We start from the raw sequence: 23,186 nt of genomic DNA on the forward strand, positions 1-23,186 counted from the left end.
GTAGTAGAGCGCTTATTTGATTACACAGAATAATTTGGTATCTGTGATGGATATTACAATACTAATGGTATTCTTTATGCATCAGAGCTTCATTGGACTGAACTGAAGTTTCACATCCATCTGTGAGTGTGACTCAATGCAGAGAACAGTGTGTATATTAGCTTAATATTTCTGTGCAATTTCTTAAATTGCAGTAGGCATCACACTTGGCTAATAATGTGTAAGTAAGCATAGTATCTTTCTCATGCATTTGAGGACTCCTAAGAAGTTAGAATAGCTTTAAAATAAAATGTACTTGATGATAGGAAGATGATAAGAAATGTTCTATCTCATATGAGATATAAGATACAATGTTCTATCTCTAAAAGCTCTCAGTTTCTAAGGGGCTTCTATTATGTGGCTATACAATTTATTTATTTGGTGTCATGGTGTGCATGTGAAGCCTTTTACAGAATGCCAGATGTCTAAAATTGTTTACATTACTTAAAGTAAAAGCTAGATTAATAAATTTTAACTGGAAAGTGAGGTAATTTTGGGGTTTGTAACTGCATAAATGAAATGAGAAGAATGGGCAAGGAAATAGTAAGTACAATTTGCTACATAATCCCATAAATGTGACTATTTTGAACTGGAAAAAAAAATGTAATTACCTTTGGTTTACACATTGTTCTTCTGTTTTAAGTGTCTTCCCCTACACAGCTTTGGGAACTCTAGCAATAGCAGTGCCACACTATAAACAGTGAATAGGTGAAATGAGCAGCTCATGAATACCTAATAGCCTGAAATTTGTTTGCATAAATGGTTCAACATTTATCAAACATATTTGAGGAAATCTGTAAAAATGAGTCAAGAGCAGAAATAACAACAAAATTAGTCAGATAGTTAGACTACAACGTACAATAAGGCCTGTTCTAATGAACATATAACTTGTATTGAACTTGTACAGATAATGTGTTATTGCAAATCGCCTCTGTTGTTCAAGCTACAGGAACCTTGTGATTCACCCTTTTGTGATACCACTAAGTTAATGTGGATGAGCAGTAGGACACGCTTCACAAAAGTCTGTGTGTTTTTGGAGAATATGGCAATATGACCTGCATCTGGCCAGCTTTACCATTAAAATCTTATATTACAAAGTGCAGGGGCTATTAATCAGGTAAATCAGCATTTGCTTTCTTGTGCTTAAATATACACAATTCCACAAATCATCTCTATCCATCTGATGGTTTGCCTGCAAAATGTCCTATGCTTTTTGACAAACACAAATGTTGCTCCTTTGATGGAAAAATTTACATGTAACAGTTTAACAGTATTATCATATACAGATACTACATTTCTCATTCATTTTTTAAAAAGCATATGCTTGTACAAGCCCATCTGACCTATATTTGCAGCCCGCAGATTCGCATGTACAAGCAGACTTTTAGGCACCTCACAGGACTAATGCAGGCACATTAATGTAACTTGCAGTTCCATGCATGCGTGTACAATCTGAAGCATACGTATCCATTGAAGCATTGTAGATGCAAATTAGAAGTGTGGTCCCGTGCCTAAAGACAGAAAATATTTGCTTTAATAAGAAATGGTCTGTTTTCTTTGCACTATTAATACTAGTTGATTTATGGAGGCTCAAAAAAAATTTGTCAGCAACCTACAAAATGAAAACTCCCTGCTGAGTTTATAGAAGATACTGCAGGGCTGTGCAATTACTGCTGTGCTTTATTGTATTGTTTGAGGTGTTCTTCAGGGACCTCATGTTCAGCTTGAATAGAGATAGATCTGGAAAAGTCTGCTAAGTTTAAAATACCAAAAAAAAAAATAAATTACTTTGAACCACATTTTTAAAATAATAATAATAATAATACTCCATTATGAGTACAAAGGTTGCTCCCTTACGAAGAGAGAGCTGCTGACATTGCTGAGAAGGTCAAGCAATGCCCCACTAAGAACCCCTAAAACATGGGAGGAATTCTTTATTTCAAAAACTCAAGTTTTCCTCAGAAAAAGGACACACAAAGAGTCAAATCACCTGAAATAGGTGTTAAATACATTCCCTAACTGGAACAAAGAGGTATCCTTTTGTTCAGAAGATTCAGCTTTTTTTAACTCGACTTTTACTCACAGTCCACTGCTGCCGCTACGGAATAACACCAGACTAACCCAGAAAGATAGACTGGATCACATATAAAGCACCTATTTTCATTTGCTGTGGGATTTTGCAGCCATGCCACTTCTTGTGTTTCCCAGGATTTTTTATTACTTATGTTGTAGGATGACATCTTTATCTTGCATTGATACGTAAGCCAGCTCAGATGCATGTTTTACATGGCACTAACCAGCTTTGCACAGACAAAAATGCAGACTCAAAAGTCATCTTTGGAGTATTTTAATCTTTGTCACGACTGAAAGGCTTCCTGAGAAGACATTCTGTGTATGAGATGGGCAGAAATTGGAATTTCCGGACATTCTGAAATTAAAAAATAAAGCTTAAAACTAAATAGAAAATATGTAGTTTGAATCTTGTGAATATTTATTTAAATTCATGCTCAGAAACTCATTTCACTTTTTCTTAAAACTTTTCAAGAGAATCTGGGTAACCCAGCAGCCCTTTGCATATTCAGGACAGTTGGGAACAGACCTGTAGACTACCAGAGATTCAACATCTCTGCTTGCAGGTACTCTATGTGTGTATACTTTTTCAGAAGTAAATAAAATAATGGCAAAATTAAAAAGAGTAGTTAGCAACTGACACCACGAAGTACAGAAAGGGCTAGGCTGCAGAGGAGTTCCTCTACCTGAGATGAAAATAAAGATTGTTTCTTAGAAGCACTTTTTGGCAGAGAGTGGTGGCAAGCCAATAATGATTTGCAGCATGCTCCCTGTAAATGCAAGGAAGTACGTGCCCACAGCCTGAACTGTTGGTTCAATAAATCATTCATTTGTTCCAATTAGAGGTGTTCATGTGAGTCAATAACTAACCGAGATATTTAATAAGGAGCTGCGCAGAGCTGCAGTGAACAGCCTCAGTGAGGTGGGCTGTGCTATGAAGCTCCTCAAAAGCTGCTTTGTGACCCTTGCTGGGGCACAGCATTCTCACCTGACCTGCCTGGTGGCCACACCTGGCCAGATGTGTCCCTCTGTGTCTGTAGGGCCCTGGGAAAGGAGGACAGCATAGTGCAGGCTTGTAGGATGAGGAATGCACTCTGATTCTTGCTATCTACTAAGTCTAAGGGGCCTCTGTTTGCCTCTTGTGTTTTCAGGATGATGTATGTACCTTACTGCAAGGAAGCAGCTAGAAGAACCTCTTCACAGTAACAGTTTGTTTTATTTTGTGTTTGATTTAATTCAGATAGAAGCAACACGTTCACATCTCAGGGGTTTGTAGTATCACTCAGCCTCACCATCTCAGGACCTGGGAACACGGAAAAACCTCAGCTTTCATTAAGGATTTTTCCAGCCCTTTCCCTTGCCAAAATCGACTGAAATTTATAAACCAGAAATAGACTGGTTGTAAACCAAACTCCACTGAGTGACCAGGATCATATTTTGAAGATGCAGGACTTTTAGACATATATCTGCAAGACAGATGAATGCCTAGTTCTAGAAAAGTGAAGCAATTGGGTAGACAAAATACTAACACATCCAGGAATAATTACATTGTTAAGTAAATGCTTTAATATAAAGTGGGTGGATAATTTCATTGACCCACACTGACAAATGCTGTCCTGACTGACTGTGTCTTCGCTGAGTGAAATACCCTAATAATGCTGTTAACCCTGTGTCTGTCTGTAAACAGGACATAGGAGTTCAGGTTTGAGTGCACACAGCATGCTGCCACTCATCTAGGGGCCACATCCATCAACACAGCAAAGCCACAACCTGCAGTGGCTGCAGTGCAGATAGCCATTTCCATTAAGTGCACTGGGTTCTTGGATGCCTCCTGCTCCCAAATTCAGGTTGTTGGATCTTTGCTGCTGCAGGTACTTTAGCTAGTTATGTGAAAGCCAGTGTGCAGACGCTTACCTGTGATGCAGTCACAGCTCCTGATGGACTTTACTGACAGAGGTGTATTGGGGACCGCTGCAAGCCACAGAACAAGGCAGTGGTCTGTCACACCTGCAAGTAGTTCTTGCAGGTTTTCTGCATGTTAGCACTTCATTTGAGTGTCTTCACAGGAAAGCCATGGAAACATATAAATTTTTAGTAAAATAAAGTTTTAGTCATTAACAGTTTTTTTATTATTATTATTTTTTTATTTTCTTGTCCATGGGCAGTGAAAACTCAGTTCCTATGGTCAGCAGTGGAGAATAGATAAATAAGTGTTTCAAGATTGCCTGGATAAGACCTTCTCAAACTGATGTAGATCTACCAAGCAGAAATGCAGAAGCCTGCTTCACAGGCCTATCACAGCAAATGCTTTTTGACTGCTTGCAGTATGAAGTTAACAAACAGAAAATATAGCTCTGTAAAATCACTTCACTGTTAAAATTACACAAGCAGGCAGTCACACAACCAGGTACAGAATTAAGATAACTTTTTCATGCAAGTGAAAAATAAGCATGCAAACAGAAATTAAGTAATAAAAGGAAATTATTAATACTAATAATAAAATACTAATGAAATATTTGACTAGAAGCACATTCTAGTCCATTTGACATAAATTAAAAACAAAGAATAAAGAAAACTTGTAGAAGAGTAATCAATAAACTAATAGAACCGGGACCTGTCTTACAGGTAGCATGTGATTGTTTTCTCTCTTCACAAATAGACCATTTCTGCTGACTTTATTATTCTTTACTGTGATATAATTGCATAGGTCTCACTGACAATCCTGAGTAACTAATTTAAGGAAAGCTACAATTAATTGTTAGATATTGTGCTAGGTTCCTAAATTGCATCCAGAGAGGAAGAGGCAAAAATAAATGGTTTCACAACCTCATTTTTGTAAGGTATTACATCTGAACATTTGCACAAACTTTTGTGGTAAAAGAGTTTTCTGGCTAAACTATCCAAATTTTAAAATTTGTTGCTCTAGCAAAATATGCTATGGAGTGAACTGCCTGGCTGTCATCCTGTCAAATCATTTCTGTCAAGAATATTTGTACCTGAATTGTTGATATTCCTGCCGAAACTGCAAATAGGCCAACTCTGACCCTGATTTAGGTACCTACATTTTCTTGAAAGGAGCTGCAACAATATGAGTTTTGATACTGTCTATACTTAGGAGAATGTAAGAATGCAACAATAAGTGAAAAAACAGGAGGTTCCCTAGAGTAGAATGTTGTGGCTACATATGCTGCTGCTTTTACTCTAAAACTATTCATATCACTTACACATGCACACGTCTCATGTAAAAAATATCCCAATAGACATTTTCTTGGATGCTTTTAAATATTTAACACTCCTAAGCATGTGTATGTGACCTTATTAATCACCAGGGATAGGACCTGCGGGAACAGTGTTCAGCTGAGGCAGGGGAAGTTTAGGCTGGACATCAGGAAGAGGTTCTTCACCGAGAGGGTGGTCTCACACTGGAACAGGCTCCCCAGTGAAGTAGTCACTGCACCAAGCCTGTCTGAATTTAAGAAGAGATTGGACTGTGCACTTAGTCACATGGTCTAAACTTTTGGGTAAACCTGTGTGGTGCCAGGAGTTGGACTTGATGATCCTTATGGGTCCCTTCCAACTCGGGATATTCTATGATTCTATGATTATTTGCCATTGCAACCCAGCATCTTGATTTTTTTAGGTACCTTTTTCTCATACCATCACCTGAAGAAACATTAGAAAAACAGTGTGTGTGCCAGGTCAGGAATTGAATCACAGAGGGGCCTGCCTATCTGAAACTGAGCCTCAAGTTGCTTTTTCACTTAATTTGTTGCCACTAGTGAGTTGAGAGGGGGCCTTTATCATTTGTCAGTAGTATCTACTTAGTACCAAAAGAAACATATTCAGGATTTGGGCAGACTCTTACATGCTCATAGCCAGGCATGCATGATGGGTGAACATTTTCAGAACTGGAGAAAACAAACTGCAGATTGTTCAGTTTGTACAGGCACCTTTGGAGGGGATGAGTTGCTCAGTCTAAGCAGCAGCTGTCCCTGTGATACAGCACATTAATTTTTTTGATCCAGTCTGAGGTGCCAAGCCTATAAAAAGATCCCAGGCATGTATTATTACTCCCAGCATCACCAGAGCCTCTGAGTCCCCAGCTATGCACCTGCACCGGTGACAGAGAGGCAAAGGAACATGCTGATGACACAGGCATCCTAGACCCAAGTCGGACCTCTTGGCATGGGGAGGAACACGCAGGCTGGTGCTCATGGCATGGTAGAGACTGCATGTGACACATTTCCTCAAAGCCACTGCTCAATGAGACAAGAACAGAGAAACTTGCATTTAGAGCAGAAAGGGATAGAAAGTATAAGGCCTTTGGCAGAGCTGAAAGGGCCTGGTGTTCGTCTGATCCCAAGAAGGTTTAGCTATTGATCCCATGTTCATCTTATCTCAAGAAGGTTTAGTTATTGACCCTGCTCTTTATCTCCCATTAGGTATTCAGGGAATGGAGCATTTTATTCCTCTTTAATTTTTGTTTTCTGCTGCTTCTCTGATGCACCAAACCTGTTCAAAGTTGGTTTTTGCTTCTTTCATTTTGCTTCCTGTCAGAGCTACAAAAAGCAGGTAAATGTCAATGAGTTTCAAGAAGTCCCTAAGGGCTCTATCTCTCTACTGCTTTACACCACTGACAAACCACTGCAGCACTGCTGTCCTGGAATTGTTCCTGACTTACACACACATAGGGAGAATCAAATTTTGCCTTTTCTGTAGTTCTGAGTGTGACTGATACTTGGATTTTGTCATTGCTGGGAAAAATTAGATACAGAGAAGAGCTTCTTGTCTTTCAGGTCATAAAGAAGGGATCATTTTTAAAGCATGTCTTCTTCATTAAGAATTTGAAGATAATTTTATGTCCCTTCTAAAGATTTGTATAGTGTAACAGTTCATCTATGAACAACAACTATGTAAAACAAATGAACAAAAAAAAAAAAAGAAAAAAAAAGAAAAAATAAATGTTCGATGAAAAGCCTCTGCTAAAAACAAAACAAATCTTCTGTTTGACTTCATTTGTGTCATCAGCTTGGAAAAAGTTAGTGATTTACCTTGGTGATTCTTATTCAGCTCATAACCCCTGAGATGAAGAGTGCTGTAGAAGAAAAATGTTTATAATTTTCATCGTTGTAGGATTTCTCTTGATTTTGTGAAAATATTTGCAACCAAGAGAGTTTTTTTTTTTCCATAAATGTATTGATTACCCTAGTAACATAAAAAGCATGCTTAATTTGCTTATGAGCATTTTTCTTGCTTGCTTAAGCATTCAAGTTCAGGGTGATCAGCAGTTATCTTTCCTGACTGAAATACTGCCCAGGTCTGCATTTCTTGTGGGAAATGACCAGTTTCCCCCAAGAGGGCATAGCTTGGTTGTGCCTGGATCGTAAAAGCCAGAAATTTGAGAAGGGAAGGAAAGGGAAAAGCTAATCCTCTCAGAGTTTAATCAAAGGGATAGTCTTTGCGTAAGTAGACCTTTCTGTCAGATATGTCTGAAGCAAGTTGAAGTTAAACCTTACACCCTGCCTGCGGCTGGGGCGTGTTTGACCTTTGCATTGCTTTTTTGTCCTAAGCAGCATGTTACACTGCTTTGATGTGCTCATCCTACCTGCAGAAAACTATGTAAGTACAGCTGGTGACCAGAGTGTGTTTAAAGGAAGCTATTCTAGCAAAAACTGGAGAGTAGCAGTACACAAGGGCAGAGCTTGAATAGAAATAGGAATTCATGGAGCTTTCTCTGATACCTTTTCTATAGTCTACTTCTTTCATGATTTACATGTACATTTGTGATCATTTTGCTACATAGATGTTTTTCTGTTATAGTATCTGTCTCGTGATGATGGAAGACTGTTCTTTACAATATACTTGATTTGTGTACCTTGCATCATTGTTTTCTCCCAAGTGATCTAGAACTGCTGTTCATACATCTTTTTCTATGATACAACTAGAATTTTCTATGGTGAACAGAGAAATCAATTATTCACCTTTTTTCCTCCCGGCTTTTAACCAGGTAGACAAGAAAATTGTCCGCACAGAAATTGGAGTGCTTCTTCGCCTTTCACATCCCAACATTGTAAGTTCAGCTATGTTCCAATCCATTCCTTTTTAAAAAATAAAAAATAAAAATGCCTGTGTTCCCGAGAGCTCCACATGGACTACTGTGGCTCACCTATATAGATTTGTGAGAGTCTTAGATTAAAGCTTTGGTTTCTCCTCATGTGCTCATTAGCAATTCATTATGCAAGACTGTTGAATTATACTTTAAAGTAAACTATTGATGTTCTTACAGAGTTGGGTCAGAAACTGTACAAAAAGAGCTCTGTAAAGGATAGGAGAAATTTGGCATTTTCAATCTTTGGGGAGACTTCAGCTTACACTGAAAGATTTACAGAGAGGTATTGACGAGCACTAAAGAAAGTAGATTCTAAAATTCTTGTATTACATAGAGGTTGCAGAAGGATTTATAGCAACCAGCAACAAAAAAAGGGAATGTATAGGGAATAAAGCCAGAAAAAAAAAAAAAAGTGTGAGAGAATGTGTATAATAATGTGCTGAACTGCAAAGTAAATGACACCAACTTCAGCTGGTATCATCCTCTGCTTTACTGGCTGGAGTCTGTGTCTTTCTGTTGGCCCCGTGATGTGCCAAGCAAGAAGACAAATACAAAAATGAATCCTTTTTGTTGTCTTTTACCAGATAAAACTGAAGGAGATATTTGAGACCCCTACCGAAATCAGTCTTGTTCTGGAATTGGTCACAGGTGGAGAACTATTTGACAGGTAAGTTGTCTGTACAAACCTCACTCTGTACGTCCCTCTGGGAAGTTATAATCCAGGTTTTTGCTCTGCACATAGTCCATGTGTCAGTAATTACTGGAATTATTTGATCAACATATGATTTATTCACACGAGTAAATATCTGCAAGAACTAATTGCAAAAACATATTTGGAAATGTGATTATCAGGATTTTGTTTTGGAAATGTTACATGACTAGAGAATGGAAGAAATTGTCAGTAAGTTCTGAAGAGCACATACAGTGCAAGAAAGGTGTTCTGCACGTGCATAGTGTTAAATCATGCTGAAGCAGACAAAAGGCAGGGAAAACTGGTAAAATCACATTGACAGGTCATCATAAAATGTGGTAGGTGGCAATCAGCTAGCCAGGAGGATTGTGTTATGTCAGATTAAAAGTTGATAAGCAGAGTAGCAAAAAAGAAATATTACTTGATAGTCATTCTATTTATAAAACCTCTCCTTTTGTTAAAATGGTTCTGCAAGACAGCTATTGAGTCTGAAAGTAATTTGTTCGTGGTGCTCCACATCCTTAATCTTGCACATACTTAATCTTAAAAAAATTCTATGATAGTGTTGTGGCAATACTCTGCTGTTGTAGATTTGTTGTTTGTTTGTTTGTTTGTTTGTTGTTGATTTTTGTTTGTTTTAGAGCAAGAGAAAATATGAAATGCACTTTATACCGGTTTGAGTAAATCAGTTAGTTCACTGAAGTTAGATTACAGAAAGTACATGAAGGTACAGTGCCTTCAAACTCATGCAAGGACAGGCAATTTAATCCTCCTTCTTTGTTTTTAAAGTTTAATATTTTAGAGGACTGTTACATAAAGTATGCATTGAAGACTCAGTCTGAAGGGCTCTTTGACTGAGAAAACAAAAGCATACTCTTTTGTATACCGTGTTCATAGCTACAGCCTTGAGATGAACTACTTCTGAACTATAACAACAAAAACAACTCCTCTTGCAACGTCTGTGGTTCAGCAGAAGAAAGGTGCATGGTCTCTCAATAGTTAGTCAAAGCAATCAGGAAAGATGTGCTACAAGTTAAACAACCAATAAGCACCAAGCTATGGAGGACCCTGTGCAAGATGCCTTACCTTTCACATAGCCTCTTGTATATCTACGTGGCTTCAGATTGGGCATTTTTTCCAAAGGTTGGGATACTATACAGGAGTGTTTAATGAGAGTTTGCAAAGGGAAAAACACAACTAGGCCAGTAAAATGTTTACTTTATGAGCATCAACCATGTGTGTGATAGAAGAATCATAGAATCGTGGAACGGTTTGGGTTGGAAGGGACCTTCAAGACCATACAGTTCCAAATCCTCTGCCATGGGCAGGGTCACCTTCCGCAAGACTTGGTTGCTCAAAGCCCCATATTGCCCAGTCTTATACACTTCTAGGGATGGGACACCCACAACTTCTCTGGGCAACCTGTTCCTCTGCCTCACCACCCTCTGGGCTAAATAACCCCAATTCCCTCAGCCTGTCTTCATAGGAGAGGTGCTCCAGCCCTCTGATCATCCTCATGGCCCTCATCTGGACTTCCTCCAACAGACCCATGCCCTTCTTGTGCTGGGCACCCCAGAGCTGAATCAACTACTCCAGGTGGGTCTCACATGAGCAGAGTAGAGGGGGAGAACTGAAAAGACCACATGTGATCTGGGATGTGGCATTGTGTTACATGACAGAACTAGAATTCAACATTACGACATTTTCAACATTCTGTTATCTGTACTCAGGATGTGATTATGGCATTTGAGTACTCAGGTTTATCTTTCACCGAAATCATATGCTTAGTGGTTTGGTTTACAAGCTTGGTTACAAGTTTACAAGTTTGGTTTGGTTTTACAGTTTGCTTACAAAAAGCTGCCTGGTGTTGCCTGAAGAGAGATGTTTACTAGAATTGCGGTGCCCCCTTGTGATGCTACAAATGAGAACTAATACTATGGAGCTCTTCTGAGTTAAGCCTCCTCTGTTTCTCCATATATAACAAAACTGGAAACTTTGGCAATGCAGTCTTATCTGGTGTGTGATCTGGGAAAAAAAAAAACAAAAAACAAAAACAAAAAAACCCCACCTCTAATAGAAATATGCAGCCAAGATGTTCTGCAGTAATAACATGAATTAAATGTTAGCTGTCCCTTTCTTCTTTTTCAGCAGGGCTGAAGGGCTAACTCTTGTATTATGATATACAGTGGCTTCCTTTTGAGTTTCACTGAAAATAAACTTAGCTTTCTGCCCTAGGGCAGAATTCCCCTTTCATGGTTTATGTTTTCAATCTATATATATTTATATCAAGTGTGAAGGATGACATCCTGAATATTCTGACATAGCAAGAATCTCAGTGCACTCCCTCTGCTGTGCTTGCATGACTCCTGTCTCAGTCTAAAGCCAAACAGCTCTGGGAAATCTCCTGCTGGACAGTGAGGTTGTGACAGATATGGATGGCAGACTTCACCAAGTCTCAAGAATCTCCCTTGTTCTTGAGAAAAGACCCTGCACAGAGAACATGTGGGCAAGCAGGACTGTGATGTGGGCAGGGACCACCCCATGGGTTTGCAGGACCTTACATGCTTGGTGGACAGCTACACAACTTTGTAAACCACCTGCTATACACAAACAGCAAAGTGACTTTTGTACTCTGAAGGAGTTGTCCTTTGGCCTCTTCCAAATTATCTGCTAGCAGATGATACAACTGGATCAATCACACCACTGTATCTGCTCTCCTTACTATGAACACGTTCATTGGTGTTACAGGTACTGCTCTTTCTGATAACATGCAGATACTTTTTTTATTAACTATTTTACTGCTTTCTGCCATCCCATTTGTCCATTCTTCTTTTGCACAGTATTTGAGCTGCAGATGAGCAAATTTGTTCACACACTCTTTCTCCTTATCATGAAGGTGATTTTGAAAATGCCCAAGTCAGATTCACTCTCTGGAATTGTATTACTTTTCCTGATGTGCTGCAGGTTTCATGCCACTCTAACACAAACTTCCTTCACCATATTTAATATTTCTATCATATAATCCATGTTACTGCTTAAATAACCTGTCATATGATGGTCAATTGTGTTACCCAAAAGGCGATAAATTCCAACAAATATGTCAGTTACACATCCTCGCTGATATAATTGAATCAAGTTGGTTTTGCTTATATATTTAAAAGGCTATTTCTCAGACTTCATAAATCACATTGTAGGCCATATTCTGACATGCCAAACACAATAAATACAACTCCACACCAAACTGGAGAAGTTTATGTAAATTGTAATATTTATTGCTAGTTTGCATGATGGCTTTCATCACCCCAGTAAGTGAGTAGTCACAAAGGTTGTGAAGTAAGACAAACCAATGGACAAAATGACCAAAAGAGAGAGAACACCAGTAGGTCTAGTAGGTGTAAATTAAGTGGTATTCTAGTTCATTCCTAAAGCTGTGTCTCCATCCCAGTTCTGGCAAACATGCCTTTAAAATTGTTTGGCCTTCCTCTTTCTTTCCTGGATGTTTGAAACAGCCACGCATGCTTGAAGAACATTTTGAACAGTGGCATTGTAACAGAGTCCTGAAGGACAACTCTAGTGCTTCTGAGCATCCCAGCCCTGTACGTCCAAGAGCATATGGCTGCATTTCTCACACTGCTGCAATACTGATGCCAGTTTTCACTGGTGCTGGGGCATGATCTCACTGAGAAAAACAGAAACCCAGATGTAACCCAGCTGTTCAAATGCATGGTGCACTGATTGCACTAAGACTCGTCCCTGCTTTCTCTGTCTGCAAGACCAGTCTTTTAAGGACCTTTTTTTCTACTACATTTGTGGGTAGGAAATTGCAGGGTGAGGAGAACAGTGAAGGGAAAAGATCAGTTTTCATCCCTCTATCACATCATCCTTCTCACTGCATCTTCTTACGAAGTGTGTCACTGAGTTCAGACCATAGACACATCTTTTATATGAGAAGTTTGAGTGATGGAAAGAAATAATTAAATTGAGTTTTATCAGTTTTTTGTATGACATTGTATTGTGCATACAGAATAAAATGATAAACTCTATGTGGATACTTTAAAAGGCAGATTTATAATCAAAAAGCTTTTCTCCATTTCACCTCTTCTCCATGTAAAAGGAGAAAGATAATGGCAGAATTGATGGAATTAACCCTCTAAATACTCTCAGATAGATAGAACTGAATTCAATCTCAAATAATTTAACTCAAACGTTTTAATATAAATTTAAGATCTCAGTGAAAAAAAAAAAAGAGAAAAAAGTTGAATTCAGCAATGATCATGGAATGTAGAATGACTTGACACCATAAAAATTGATGTCTTTTTCCTAGAAAAAGTATTAGACTTGACTATTTGATAGAACCAAATTGTTCATCAAGCTATTTTTTTTAACACACTTCTATTAATAATCAGTAAACTTTAGACTGTTGAAAGGTTTGTTTACATATATACTCAATCTTCTCATTATATTCTGTTAACACCTTTGATTACTCTCTTCAATTTTCTTTATAGTTCCTTCCTTTTAAAATAATGACCTAAGCTTGGTCCAGTTATATTTTTCTCTCATCTCTTCCTTTTACCCTCCATCCCTTCTTCACTCTCTACGTAAATGTAATTGCTGGATACTTTTAACTTTGACTTTCTTTTCTACTGCATGATGTGTTTCATCAGATTCTTGGTCCCTTTGTTGATCTGGTTTTGCTTCTACCGATTAACCTCTTTATTGTGACAGGTAGTAATAGGTCTTGCAGTTCAATGAAGTCTGGTATCTGTTTTTTATAAGCTACATTTTCTTGAAGTTGGTCTTTTCCATTCAGATTTTATTGATATGTATTGCCTTTCAGCTGAATCACTGATACATCACTTTTACAAATTAATTTCAGCAAAAGGCTCTACTTTAAAAGAAAAAAATAGCTCTACTTTACCTTCATTTGGCTCACAATATGTGCAGATGGATAAGAATAGTTTTTATTAGTCTCTTTCTTTTTTGTGCTTCAAATGATTATGACAATCCATATGTTTTCTTTGTCTGTACTTTGTCATCTTGACCACAGGTTTTTTTGTTTCTTTCTTCATTTCATTATTAAGTACACCAACCATTGTCTAAAAATACTGCCTATGGCTGACTACCTCTTGGTTCAATTTTCATTTCAGATTTCTTATAATTTCATCTGAAACATAGATTTAAACTGATAGTACCTTCTTTTATGGTAGCATATATAGGAATTACTTTTTCTAAAGAACTTGTCTTTTTAAGAGATGCTGAAATGAAATGAAATGAAATGAAATGTGAACAGCATTTGCTGTTCACAAATGCTCTTGTGAACAAAATTTCCTGAAGCCTTCTTGTTTCTGCATATGGAAATTAGAATTGCTAAGGTACATGAAAAAGAGTAAGAGAATTCATTGGTCCCAAAAGTGTGGGTGTTTTATAAATCAGTGGCAGAGTAGTATTTTTATTTGTTTCTGCTGGCTGGTCCCATTAAGTGGTGGCAATTTGTCTTCTGAGCATGAGTCACAGCAGTCCTTTGAATTCTATTTTACATGAGGAAGATAGAGCCCCCTCACTTTTGCAGGACTGTGAAAAAAAAAAAAAAGGTCTGACTGGCTTCACCAAATATGCCCTATTCTATGAAAAACAGAAGGCAACACACAAATTGGCTCTAGTAAAAATGCTTATTGATGTTATAATAGCTCATTTAGTGTCTCTTGATTTCAGCTGTAGTAATGATAAAAAACAGTAATTTACAGAATAAAGAGGTGTGTGTTATGGCTCATTTGTAGGCTTTCTAATGTAATTTGATATTTCTTTCCTGTACAGAGTTGTAATAATGCCTTTAGACTAGTTTACAGTCAGCACCTTATTCTCCATCACTGGCCAGAATTGTTCTAAGTCAGCCAGTGTCTATTTGACTACAATATTCTCTTAAAGACAAGAGATACAAATATTTTTTGAAATGGTTGTATATAAGACACTACTTACGGTGTGGTCAGTGCTTGCACTTAGAATTAGATGAAATTCTAGGCACCAGAGGACACATAATTACAATTGTATATGTATGGATAAATGACTCAAGCAATGATGATGGTGCAATTATAATACTGGCTGGCTTCCTGCCACTTTCTAATTGTGAACTGATGTAACATTAAAGCTTGCCTGGTTCTTAACTCCACTGTGGAAGCCTTTTCATTTAAAACATTCTCATTTAAACTGTCCTCTTGCCTTTTGTTGTTATTGCTCAAGAAATAACAGGAATAGCTTTGCAGGGATTATTGCCATGAGTTTGTCCTAGTTGGGACCAAGCTGTATGCCATTAACCCATTCAGGAAGGGGGGCAAGCGTTCTTAAGGGAGAGCAAATCAGTGCCTGTGAAGCTCTAAGTTTGTTAAATACCGTCAATACTGAGACTCCTTGCAGTTCCAGCATCACTAGCAAACTTTTTCTGCTATGGCCTCATCTCTGTAATGGAATCATAGAATGGTTTGGGTTGGAGGGGACCTTCAAGACCATACAGTTTCAACCCTCTTGCCATGGGCAGGGACACCTCCCAATAAATCAGGTTGCTCAAAGCCCCATCCAGCCTGGCCTTGAACATTTTCAGGGATGGAGCATCCACAGCTTCTCTGGGCAACCTGTTCCAGTGCCTCACCACCCTCAGAGTAAAGAACTTCTTTCTTAAATATAATTGAAATCTTCCCTCTTTTAGTTTAAAGTCATTACCCCTTGTTTCAATGCACTTCCTGATGAAGCGTTCCTCCCCAGCTTTTGTAAAATCCCCCTTTAAGTACGCAAAGTTTTCTATAAGGTTTCTCCAGAGCTTTCTCTTTTCTAGGCTAAATAATCTCAGTTCTCTCTGTCTTCATAGGGAAAGTGCTCCATTCCTCTGACCTGGACCATCATGGTCCTCCTCTGGACTTTCTCCTAGAGGTTCATGTCCTTCTTGTGCTGAGGGCCCCAGAACTGAACTCAGAGCTCCAGGTGGGGTCTCTCAAGAACAGATTAGAGGAGGAGAATCACCTCCCTCAACCTGCTGGCCACACTTCTTTTGATGCAGCTCAGGATACAGTTGGCTTTCTGGGCTGCAAGTGCACATTGCTGGCTCATGTTGAGCTTCTCATCAAACAACAACCCCCTTCTTCTCAGAGCTGCTCACAATCTGTTCTCTGCCCACTCTGTATTTGTGCTTAGGATTGCCCTGACATAGGGGCAGGACCTTGCACTTGGCAGTTGAACTTCAGGATTTTTGCACAGACCCACCTCTCAGCCTGTCCATGTCCCTCAGGATAGCATCCCTTCCCTCTAGAGTGTTGGCTGCACCACAAAGCTTGCTGTGCTGAGGGTGCACAGAATTTCATTGTCCATGTCACTGACAAAGATGTCAAACAGTGCCAGCCCAATACTTACCCCTCAGGAACACTACTCATCACTGATCTCCAGCTGGACGTTGAGCCATTGACCGCAAATCGTTGAGTGCAACCATTCAGTCAATTCCTTACCCACTAAGTGGTCCATCCATCAAATCCATGTCTCTCCAATTTATAGACAAGGATATCGTGGGAGACAGTGTCAGCTGCTTTGCACAAGTCCAGGTAGATGATGTCAATTGCTCTTCCCCTATTCACCAATGCTGTAACCTATCATGGAAGGCCACCAGATTTGTCAGGCACGACCTGTCCTTAGTGAAGCCATGTTGGCTGTCACTGATCTCTTTCTTATTTTCCATGTGCCTTTGCATAGTTTCAAGGAGGATCTGTTTCATGATCTTGCTGGGCACAGAGGTGAGACTGACTGACCTGTAGTTCCATGGGCCTTCCTTTTTTCCCTTTTTAAAAATTAGGGTTTTATGTTTCCCCTCTTACAGTCAGTGGGAACTTCACCAGACATGCACCACTTCTCAAATATGGTGGACAGTGGCTTAGCAACTTAATCCACCAGTTTCCTCAGGACCCATAGTTGTATGTCATCAGGTCCCATGGACTTGTGCACCTTCAGGTTCCTTAGCTGGTCTCAAACTTGTTCTTCTCCTACTGTGGGTGCTTTTTCATTCTTCCAGTCTGTGCCCTTGCCTTCTGGGGCCTGGGCTATGTGGCTGAAACTCTTGCTGGTAAAGACTGAGAAAAAAAAAAAAAAAAAGAAAGATATATTATGTAGACATGTCCTGGATGCTAGAGAAGATAGAGGTCTGCCTCTGTTAATTTAAATAGGAACAGGATCAAGCCCTGGCTGATTTCCTCAATTATCTACAAAATTAGCTTTCAAATTTGTTTGAAAGTTAGAGATCTTAACAGCTCTGTGCAGGTGACAAGGTGAAGTATATACCTACAGACTCTGTAGCTGTAGACTACAATGTTTACAGGAAGTCTCTGACAGACCCAAGAGCTAACAGTGTTTCTCCTGTGCCTTGATTCAAGATCTTTCCTTAAACTATAAAAAGAGTTAGGATATGAGTGTTTTGTACATTTTATTGATTTTTAGATCAAATGTGTTTAGTTTAGCAGGACTCCACTCCTCCTTTTATTGTTTTCCACATGAGTAATACAGTATCTGCAGAGCAAGTGTGTCCACATTCTTTTACAGTGATATCCTATTGCTTTCAGTGGCTTCATATGAATGTGAAATAACAAGTTATAAGGGGAAGGTCCCAACAAGAGTAAAATCCAGTGTATGGTCCTTCCAAATTACACTGCAGGCTGCAGACGTGTGGTGAACATCTGTAGGACTTTATGCCAGTGCTGATATAGACTCTGATGAAGATGTGCATAATGAAAACATTATAAGCAGCAGAGGATGCTTCACACTTCCATAGCAGAGCAACAGCATAGATGTCTAGAGGCTACACTGAAAACTGCCTGGAAAACTAAAGAATATTGTCAGAAGCCTCCGAGTACTCAGAATGAACAGAAACGCTACCAAGGCTGGGTGGGATTTGGCAAACATTACTCCAAGTTGTTAAACACTTCAGTATGCATTCTTAATGACCATATGGAAGCTGCCAGATTTCATCTGCCTGCTGCACAGACAAGAGCACTAATCACAGGAGAAAGGTTGCAGCCTTTGCCCGGGCTACCTTTTGGTTTGTGGGGCAGTGTGCCACTATAGATGGTTTTGTTCTTTAGCTGAGCACCAGCATCCCTAGCTGCCCTACAGGAGAGCAGGGGAGATGACTTTGGGAAATGCTTCTCCTTACAGCAGGAGTAGGTTTTCTTTCAAATTCATTCATGTGTGCTTGGAAAGGTAAGGTTAAACCAGGTGGCATTTTAGGAGACTTGCGGCTTGATGTCCATCAGTATGTACTAGGTGTGTGTCTGGCTGGGTACAAGTGTAAATAACTGAATTGGCGTATTTCATTAACTGTGTATGTGCAGGCATAGATGTGGTTCTACACAGGTAGGTATGAGAATATGAATTCTCTATAGCATCAGTATGGTATTTTTGCTTGCTCTAGAAAGTCATCATTGATGTGAAGTTCTGTCTTGAATTTTCTGAGTGTTTGTGCCAGCAAATTTAGTGTTCTGCCAACCCAATTTTTCTTTGACTTTAAAATGGCATTTCTGCATCCATTCTTTCCCACTCCCTTCTGCCTTCCTCCCAGTTTTTCTCTCAAACACTCTTTTGGCCTACCAGGCTATTTCATTTGCATATCAAAGACAGGATTTAATTAGTTCCTTACCATTACCTTTCTTGTTTTTCTGTCCTCTCAGTGAAGGCTTGATTTTTTTTCATCTAGGCATTTCTTAAAGATCATTCCGTAAGCTAGGTATAAATAATTGTTTAATTTCCATAATAAAAAAATAAGACATTCCTGCAAGTTTCCTTCACTTTATGGAAAAAAAGGACAATGAGTCAGTGTTAAGCTGCCAGCTGAAACTGAAAAATCCTTGTAAAGAAGCTTCACTAGTCTCAGGTAGCAAACTGGCACACCTACCCTTTGTCTTATGTAAACTATCACAGGGAGAATGCAAAAAATAGATATGCAGATGATACCCCAGCTTTATTAACAGACCTAAACTACAGGAGTCTTCTTTCAGTACTCTTTCCTACTGCCTAAGATCTGGTTTCAGTTTTAAAGCAGAATACCCTTAAAAATAAATTTTCATCTCTAGTATGAATAAGTATGTCTTATTTCATTTACTGCTGTTACAGAAGATCAGGCTTTCTACTTGCTAGATTATCATTAATTAAGAGTAAGGTTTGTATTCTCAATCTCTCTGGGCTCTAGACTTCTGAAAAACAAATAAGATAACTACATGTTACATGAGGTGTAATTGGCTTGCCAGTGCATGTTACTCAAAGGTAACTTCAGCTGGTGAGCCATGTGCATTGCACAATAATTTTACAGTTGTCTTGAATTGCTCCCCTGAAATATGGGCCCATGCTTCATTACATACATTTACTGTAAATTGTAAATTCACAGTGTCTTCATCTTCAGCCTCTGTGTGCTTCTTCCATTGAGTGTTTAAATGTAAATAATGAAAACAATATCCTATCAATACTGGTATATAGTTGTGTGAGGCAGGGAGTTCTGATTTACATGCTGTGGTCAGGGTGCCAGTCCTGAGCATCTCTTTGATCTCCCATGTTTCCAGGAGACAGGCAGTTGGTAGATGCCTTTCTTGCATTGGCTGGGAATTGACAGGAAGACAGGAGCTTCAACATTTCTTCGATTGTGATGATTGGAGGAAATTTTTATTTTTATTTTTTATAAAAAAGACTGCATTTAACAGATGTCTTTTTTTTTTTTTTTTTTAATTCTTAACTTTATCTGTTTGATAAAGAAAGAATAGAGCAAATACTGGGCTATAGACCATATCATAAAATTAGGTATTTGTTGGATGGAAAAGGGTGTATTGAACTGTACCTGAATTGCCATGTATTTCTCTGATTGTAAACACATATGTTGGAAAATCTGAGTGTTTCAAATCCTGGTGAAACCTTAAAACTGTCTGCCTCCTGCCTGGCCCATGTCCAAGCTGAGATGCACAAGGTGGTCTTGCAGCTGTTGGATTGTGTTGACTCCAGCATGAGCAAGGTGTCCCATTCCCTGGGGATGCATGCATTACCAGCATTGCAACTAAACCCTGAGAGCTTCCAGCAGCTCAGCTGGTGTGCAGCACGTCCACAGCCCCCATGCCATTTGTTTGCTTGTTTTCTTTCCCTACAGCGCCTTGTAGAATATATTCTAAAAGCTGTGGCAATTTGGAAGCAGAGGGTCAAACTAGCACAGCCCCTCTGCTGTAGTTGCAAGGACCTACTAGTAGTAGGACGCTCCCTCTGCCAAGCCTCAAGAACCTGAAGGTCATTAGCAGGAGCAATATGATCCCAAAAGTGGCAGCGGAGAAGCACAGGCTTTCTGGTTTCATTACCTCGTTACCAGCTTTGAAATTTTGTTGCTGTCTGCCATGCCTTACTAAAGATTGTAAGCTTAATAAAATTATTATGCTATGAATGTCTTTAATACATTAAATCCTGAAAGACAAGGGCAGTGTTTTTAACATGCTTATTGTGGTATGGTGGGAGGAGCAGGTTAGCACCCAAAACACTAGCAGGGAAGCGGGATGGTGGGATGGGAGTGAAGTCAGTGTTCTCAGAAATGCTTTCAAATGCTGAAGACAGGAAATTGCTGGCTAAACCTAAATACTTTTCATATAGATTAATAAATACTGAATTCAAAAGAAGAAGGAAGCCAAGACACTACGGGGTAGCAAAGACCCAGGCAAAAGGGTCACTGGGCTCAGTTCTCTCAGTGTAACCTACCAGACAGGGATAATCCACAGAGCCTCAGGTAGCAAGGAGGAATCGTGCTTTCAACTGTAATGTGGCATTTGATTGCATACTTTATAACTTTTTGTCTAAGAGAAAAGGGTGGGAGGAGTAGGGAGAAACGAGGATACTGGTCTTGGTATAAGCAGAATCTGGTTCTGGACCTTGAGGCAGGAGGTCTTCCCAGTAACTGTTGACTTCAGACATTTTAGGTTTGTTCCTCTCTAGGTTCTTGGGGTTCTTTGAGCGTTGTATTCTAATATTAGTTTGCGTGCTTGCAGATCACTTGATGAAATACATGACTAGGCAGCACAGGTTCAATTTCTAGACAATATCTATGTTTTCTTGGGCTTCAAAAACTGAATATGGTGAAAAATCAAAACTTCGGGTCAAAGATTTCACCTTTTAGGTCAAATTCTTTGAGGGAGAATTATTCTGATTCACAAATAATGTGTGTAGTTAAATATGAAGGTAAAAAGACTGTTGGGTTTCTTGCCAAACCATTATTATGGACCATTAATAAATGTTAGTGATATGTCCTTCTTTTATTAACCTCTTACATGTCCCTGTGCAAATCTGGTTCTCTTGCTGACTTTCTTGAACTGAACTGTGCATTCATGTTGTGCTTTATTCTGTAATGGCAGTTTCTATTATTGCAGAACATGCGATGAAAAACCTGAGTCAGCACTCAGACCCACTGCCACTGCCCATGTTCTTCCAAAAGTGAAGCATGCAGTAACAGGCCAGGGCTTTAGCAGGGCAGCCCAGAAAATGGCATTAACCCTTACTGTGGGGAGATAATATTGAAGAAGAAAGTTGGGGTTTTGATTGTTTTTATGAAAGTGATTTGATGTAAAAGCAAAGGAAGGGGGCAGAGGAGATTTTTCAGGACGTTCAAAACACATAATAGTTGAACTCATCAAAAGCTACATGTGGTCAGCATGTTTACAAACACACTATTGTATGTCATTTGTACAAAATATAGTATACCAGCAATTTACATTAAGAAGAAAAAAATAGTTTAAGTTTTAATGAAACTGCTTTTTTTGACAACAGTGTCCTGATTTCCTGCTGATTAGGTAAGAAAGACAATTGTTCAGGCTGTGATACTGAGTGGATAATTTAAATTTGGTAGATTTTGACACCAACCCTTTCTTCTATACAGTTCAGATCTGTGTTGATAGGGCATGATGCTTTTGTTTAATAAATAAACAAGGGAGGTACAGAGATAAAGGTAAATCTGAAGAAGCAGTTCTTAAAGGATGCCTAGTTTTATATGAGAGCAATTCAGAATCCATGAGTTTTAGAAAATTCCAAACCCTTTCAGCTGAATATGTACGTATTATTTCTTCTTGCTGAGTTGATATCTCAACTTCAGCTTCTCATTTAGCTGGGAATCAAAGTAACCTGAATTGCAAAAGGGCTGTTTTCTATGCTTTAGAGGGCACTCCAGACTCCCAGGAGTATTTAAATTTGATTGTTGTTTAGCTTATTTTTCAAAAGAAGCTTTTGACTGCACAGTTTATTTACCTTGATGCATAATCCTGAATGCAATTTCTTCCATTGCTTTTTCTGTAGGATTGTGGAAAAGGGTTATTACAGTGAACGAGATGCTGCTGATGCTGTTAAACAAATCTTGGAGGCAGTTGCTGTGAGTATTGTCTAGCCTTATATGTTTAATATCTATTTTTTCACCTGTAATGGCTCAGTAAATACTTAGGTATGAAAGAAACAGAAAAGTTCACTGGAGATAGCGCACACAACTTCCTTCCTGTAATTATTTTGTATTGATCTTTTTTTTAAGGTTGTGCCACTTTAAAGGGTAAGAAGTGGCATAGGATGGCAGTCAGCAATATGTTTAATGCTCTGTCATCTATTACAGTGGAGTGCATACTCTGTCCAGTCTCAAAACCCTATGGTGTTCAACACTGATCATTTTAGCCCTAAAAGTAATTTGTAATCACTGGCACTCGTGTAGCTTCTCATTCATTTTTTTTTCAGAGTAATTCACAGTAATTTGCATGGAACCTTAAAGAGAGTGCATTACTTTTCTCTCAAGTTAAAAGGATAATAGATTGACTAATCATTTTTGATGGTGTAAAAAGTTATAGGAATTTGAATGAGAGATTCCTGCAGAAGATTGTCATGAAAATAGCTATGTTTCATTTCCAGTTGTTGCCTGAAGGTGACCCATCACAGTTTCTGATGCTATGCAGAAGTGATAAACACAAACAAGACTCATCACAAGAAAGTGTGGACTATAAGGAAGGTAGACAGTATAGTTTAAAACATGTCAAACCAAAAATTAATTCTCACTGCTCTTCAGATTGCACATACACAGAATGACAGTAGTACTGAGAGAGGGCAGAATAAAGTATGGGCCTAGTAGATTGTCTAGTTTGTGATATAGCTTCTTCGTCTGTATTTTGTATGGTTTTCAAAAATTTGAATTTTTGCACAACTATGTCATATTCTGCCACCTAGAGGAAGGTAGAAAGATTTTTGAGCAAAGAAGATGACGGC

General features: G+C 38.8%; 1 protein-coding gene across 2 annotated transcripts in view; it reads left to right on the forward strand.

Annotated features, from left to right (window-relative positions):
• The window catches only part of CAMK4 (calcium/calmodulin dependent protein kinase IV), a 155,599-nt gene that overhangs the window by 80,091 nt on the left and 52,322 nt on the right, over positions 1-23,186 (forward strand). Inside the window, exons 3-5 of one of the 2 annotated variants that reach the window (XM_083816320.1) lie at positions 8,117-8,179; positions 8,803-8,885; positions 22,242-22,314. In XM_083816320.1, the coding sequence (XP_083672446.1) occupies positions 8,117-8,179; positions 8,803-8,885; positions 22,242-22,314 (219 nt within the window). Of the gene's footprint in view, positions 1-8,104; positions 8,180-8,802; positions 8,886-22,241; positions 22,315-23,186 lie in introns of both variants that reach the window. The other variant, XM_083816319.1, reaches the window with a different exon arrangement.

The sequence above is a fragment of the Anser anser genome (genome assembly GCF_964211835.1).
Source record: "Anser anser genome assembly, chromosome: Z".
Lineage (NCBI taxonomy): Eukaryota > Metazoa > Chordata > Aves > Anseriformes > Anatidae > Anser > Anser anser.